This window comes from Trypanosoma theileri (assembly GCF_002087225.1).
Source record: "Trypanosoma theileri isolate Edinburgh chromosome Unknown TM35_Tth_45_V1, whole genome shotgun sequence".
Lineage (NCBI taxonomy): Eukaryota > Euglenozoa > Kinetoplastea > Trypanosomatida > Trypanosomatidae > Trypanosoma > Trypanosoma theileri.
In genome coordinates, this window is record NW_021639887.1 from 48,189 (window position 1) to 52,271 (window position 4,083).

General features: G+C 40.9%; 2 protein-coding genes across 2 annotated transcripts; both read left to right on the forward strand.

Moving 5' to 3' along the window:
- Window positions 1-762: 762 nt before the first annotated feature.
- Window positions 763-1,686, forward strand: TM35_000451140 (uncharacterized protein; the record flags this gene model as incomplete). The annotated part of the gene is made up of 1 exon (XM_029030211.1): window positions 763-1,686. The coding sequence occupies one exon, from the start codon at window positions 763-765 to the stop codon at window positions 1,684-1,686; it is 924 nt and encodes a 307-aa protein (XP_028878442.1).
- A 1,028-nt stretch (window positions 1,687-2,714) lies between these two features.
- TM35_000451150 (uncharacterized protein) lies at window positions 2,715-3,659 on the forward strand (the record flags this gene model as incomplete). Its single annotated transcript, XM_029030212.1, has 1 exon — window positions 2,715-3,659. One exon carries the CDS (start codon window positions 2,715-2,717, stop codon window positions 3,657-3,659), a length of 945 nt encoding a protein of 314 aa, XP_028878443.1.
- Window positions 3,660-4,083: the final 424 nt, after the last annotated feature.

A 4,083-nucleotide genomic window follows, 5' to 3' on the forward strand; every position in this document is an offset into this window, starting at 1 on the left:
CAGAAGAAACCAATTCCACTATTCTTCCGAGCACCGAGAGCAATGTCACTGATGCACCAACCACCACTCCATCTCCTGCACCTGTACCCAACGCAGATATCAACACCATCACCTCCGCATTACAGAACAAGGCTAATGTTGACAGCAGTATCAGTTCTGTGTGGATGCGTGTACCGCTACTGATTGTGGCTGTGTTGGTCTCCGTTACAGTGTACTGAACGGTGGGTCTCACTTGAGGTCAAATAATAATAATGGTTAAACTAACATAATCATATTTGCGTACATCCCCATGTGTGAATGAACTAATAATCTGTTTACCAGCTTTCTCTTTTAATTGGAATTTCTTTTACTTTTATGTGTGTGTGTGTGTGTTTCTCTTTTTTCTAATAATTCCATTACTTGTTTTTCCGTTGTGTGTGTGCAGAAAACTGGGCTGCTCTGCTCACTGACGGTATACATCTCTTGCTAGTACACACAGATGTGTGTGCAGTAATTTAATACATAAACTAGAGCCATGGGATATTGTGTGTGTTTGGCTCTCTCTTTTATTTGGGTATTGTGTGTTCTCTTTTTTTTTTCTTTTCTCGGATAAATAATATCATACAAGCGGTCTATTCCTTTTTGTTGTTTTACTGTGGAGTTACTGCTTCTCCCTCTCTATCCCAATGTGAGTATTTGTGCCTAACATCCACTCACTGGCTGTGTAAACTTTCTCTCTTCCTCTTTCTTTCTTGTATTAGTATATTGAAGTAAACAACAACAATGACAAAGGCTGTAATGGTGAGGTGTTACCTGCTCTTTTTATTACCTCTTACACTCTGTTGTGCTTGTGGGTTAGTATGGGCTGATATTCCTAAAGATTCTGAGTCCAGTAATTGTGTGACTTATGTTGGTGTTCCTCCTTTTATTGTTGAGACTGTCCCTTGCGATACGGCTCGTACTGCTCCTACGGCTGCTGAACCCACAAAACCTGCTCCAGGTAAGCCGGGTCCCGATACTCCTGGTGATCATAGTGGGAGAGAAGTTAACCAAGTCACTACGAATTCGCATCAAGAGCAAGAAGTATCCCAAAGTGATCACGAAAAGTTAACAGGTGATTCTGAAAATAAACGTAGAACAGGAACTCAGGTTGTTGAGCAGATCTTAAAAGGAGACGGTACCCCATCAAGTACTCCGGTAAACAATAACTCTGTTAGTTCCCTTGATTCTGCAGAAGGACGGATTGCAAAACCAACAGAAGAGCATCCCCCTCCAACTTCTCCTGTTTCTGATAGACAACAGTCAGGTGAGGCCCCTTCTGTATCAACACAAGCAAATAGAGAGAACCCAACAGTCTCAGAATCTGCACCTAATGGTGGCAAGCATAGGAGTCCACATGAGAACACATCACCACTGCAAGAACAAGAAGAAGGAGGTGCAACCACTCGGGGTTCACAAGTTACAACTAACACTGAGGAGTCATACGGGACAGGGAACAAACAGTCAACAACGAACACAGAGAATACCAATATACCCAATAGTGAGAAATCAACCACCACCACCACAACAACAACAACAATACTTCCTCCTGAACTCACAAACAACAAGAAGGGTGATGCAGACAGCAGCAGCAGTATCAGCAGTTCTGTGTGGGTGCGTGTGCCACTACTGATTGTGGTTACACTGGCCTGTATTCTTGTGTGCTGATTGTAGTGTGGTGGTGTGACTCAGGTCATCCTATGTTTTCTTTTTTTCTTTTTTGCATGCATCCACACTACGGTCTAACTAATCTTCCACCTGTTGGGATTTTCTCTTTTTTTGTTTCTTAATGTTAATGTGTTTTGTGTGTTTTTGCTCTCTATGTTTATCCTATAATAATTATTATTGCTGATACTCCATTGTGTGTGTGTTCTTGGCTCTCTCTGTGTGTGTGCACCTGGGCTTGCACTGTGATAATGATGAATGCTTTTTGCAGTGGGAAAAAAAAGAAAAAATAATACTAACAGATGAATTTATATTTATAATTGTGTATATATACACGTATAGACTTATACCCATAGTTGGTGTATATTTCTGTGTTTACTGCGTAACTTGGGCTAATGGTTAATATCTGTGTGTTTTTGCGTGGGTCATTCTTTGCTTTTGCCCTGCACGGTTTTTGGTAATCTGTTTTATAAGAGCAAAGGAACAAATAGTAGTTATTACAATTTTTATTTGTAATTACTTGAACACACCAGCATACCCAGTGGTCTGTGAGTTATTTTTGTGCAGTTGGTCCTGTTCTTAATTTGTTTTTTTTTTCGTTTTCTTTGCTTGGGCACTGTGTGCTTTCTCCTGCATTGTTGTGTGTTGGAGTGTTTTGTGGGGAGAAAAAATAATAAAAAATACATAAGTATATTTGTAAATGTGTTTGGTCCTACAGGAAGTGGCATTTTGATGTATTGCTGTGCCTGCTTCTGATGGTCGTTCTCTTAATTTTTTCCTTTTGGGGGTTTATTGGGATTATCTGTTTGTCACTGGGTATTGTGTGGGTTTTTACTTTAATTTGGGTATTATATGAGTTATGGTTGCACCTTTCTGTTATCTGGGTGCTTCTGCTGTAATTGTTGAGTGTTGTCTGATTTGTTGTGTGTTCTTATTTTCTTATTTCCATTAATTCACTTTGTTTCTGGTTTTATTATTGGGTTTCTTTTTCTGTAAGCGATTGAAGTAAGACTACTACAAGAAGTATTGTAATGGTAATAACGATGCGCTACGTGCTGTGTATCCTCGCTCTCCTGCTCTCATGTGCGTGTGTGCACGTCCTCGCTGAAGAAGTGCCTGCCGCCGATCTTTCCGACCAAGTCCCTGATACGGAGAGTGAGACAAAGATTCTTCTTCAAGGTACTCCTGTCAATTGCACTGAAGCTACTACTGATTGTACTGGTGGTGGTGTACCTGACGCAGCTCTTAAGGATTGTGTGAAACCTCCTTCCGACAAGGATGGTTGCCCTACCGATGATGATAACACTCAAGAGAATTGCGCTTCTGGTGGGTCTGGTTGTAAAAACCAAACACAAGACGAGAATCATGCTAAACAAAATGAAAATCGTGTAACTAGTGGTAGCGAACATCTAGGTCCTTCAATTGCAAGTCATCCTGTAACTGACAAGGGACCTAATACTGATGAAAGACAAGAGGATCGTGCCAACCCAACTGTTGCTGTTGTTCGTCCTGCTGAACCAGAGACTCGGGATACTCGAAGTGTAAACGGTTCACAAGATGCTGGTTCTTCTCCTTCAGGGGTTACTGGAGGTGCTCCTGCCGCTAACGGTCAAACTGGAAGCAATGTGGTCAGTGCAACCGAAGAAGGTGGATCTAAACAGGGAGATGAAACAGTACAACCTTCTCCTTCTCCTTCCAACAATTCGGCCACAGGGAGTGATGTTGGTTCTGATGCTGCAACACCTGAGAATGGCACTTCATCTGCAGAGAGTGAATCATCAAATAAACAAGAAGGAAATGTGGGAAATACAGATACGACGACGACCACAACAACAACAACAACCACAACACTTCCTCCTGAACTCACAAACAACAAGAAGGGTGATGCAGACAGCAGCAGCAGTATCCGCAGTTCTGTGTGGGTGCGTGTACCACTACTGATTGTGGTTACACTGTCCTGTATTCTTGTGGGCTGATTGAGTGATGGTGGTTGTGTTGTGACTCAGTTCATCCTTTGTTTTCTTTTCTTTTTTTTTGCATACATCCCTATAGTCTAACTCATCTTTTACCTGTTGGGATTTATCTTCTTTTTGTTTCTTAATGTTATTGTTTTGTGTGTTTTTGCTCTCTGTGTGTTTATCCTATAATAATTATTATTGCTACTCCATTGTGTGTGTGTGTGTGTGTTTTTGTGCCACTGTGTGTGTGCTTGGGCTTGCCTTGTGCAATGAGAGAAAAAAATATTTATAACAGATACACTTTTATACATATATTCATAATTAAGTTTACAACGTTTTACATTGATAGTGGTTGTATTTGGCCGTTTACTGTAGAACATGGGCTATTTGTTGATTTCTTTTTGTTTGCTTTGCGTTTGTTTGGATTGTTTTGTCCAGAGAG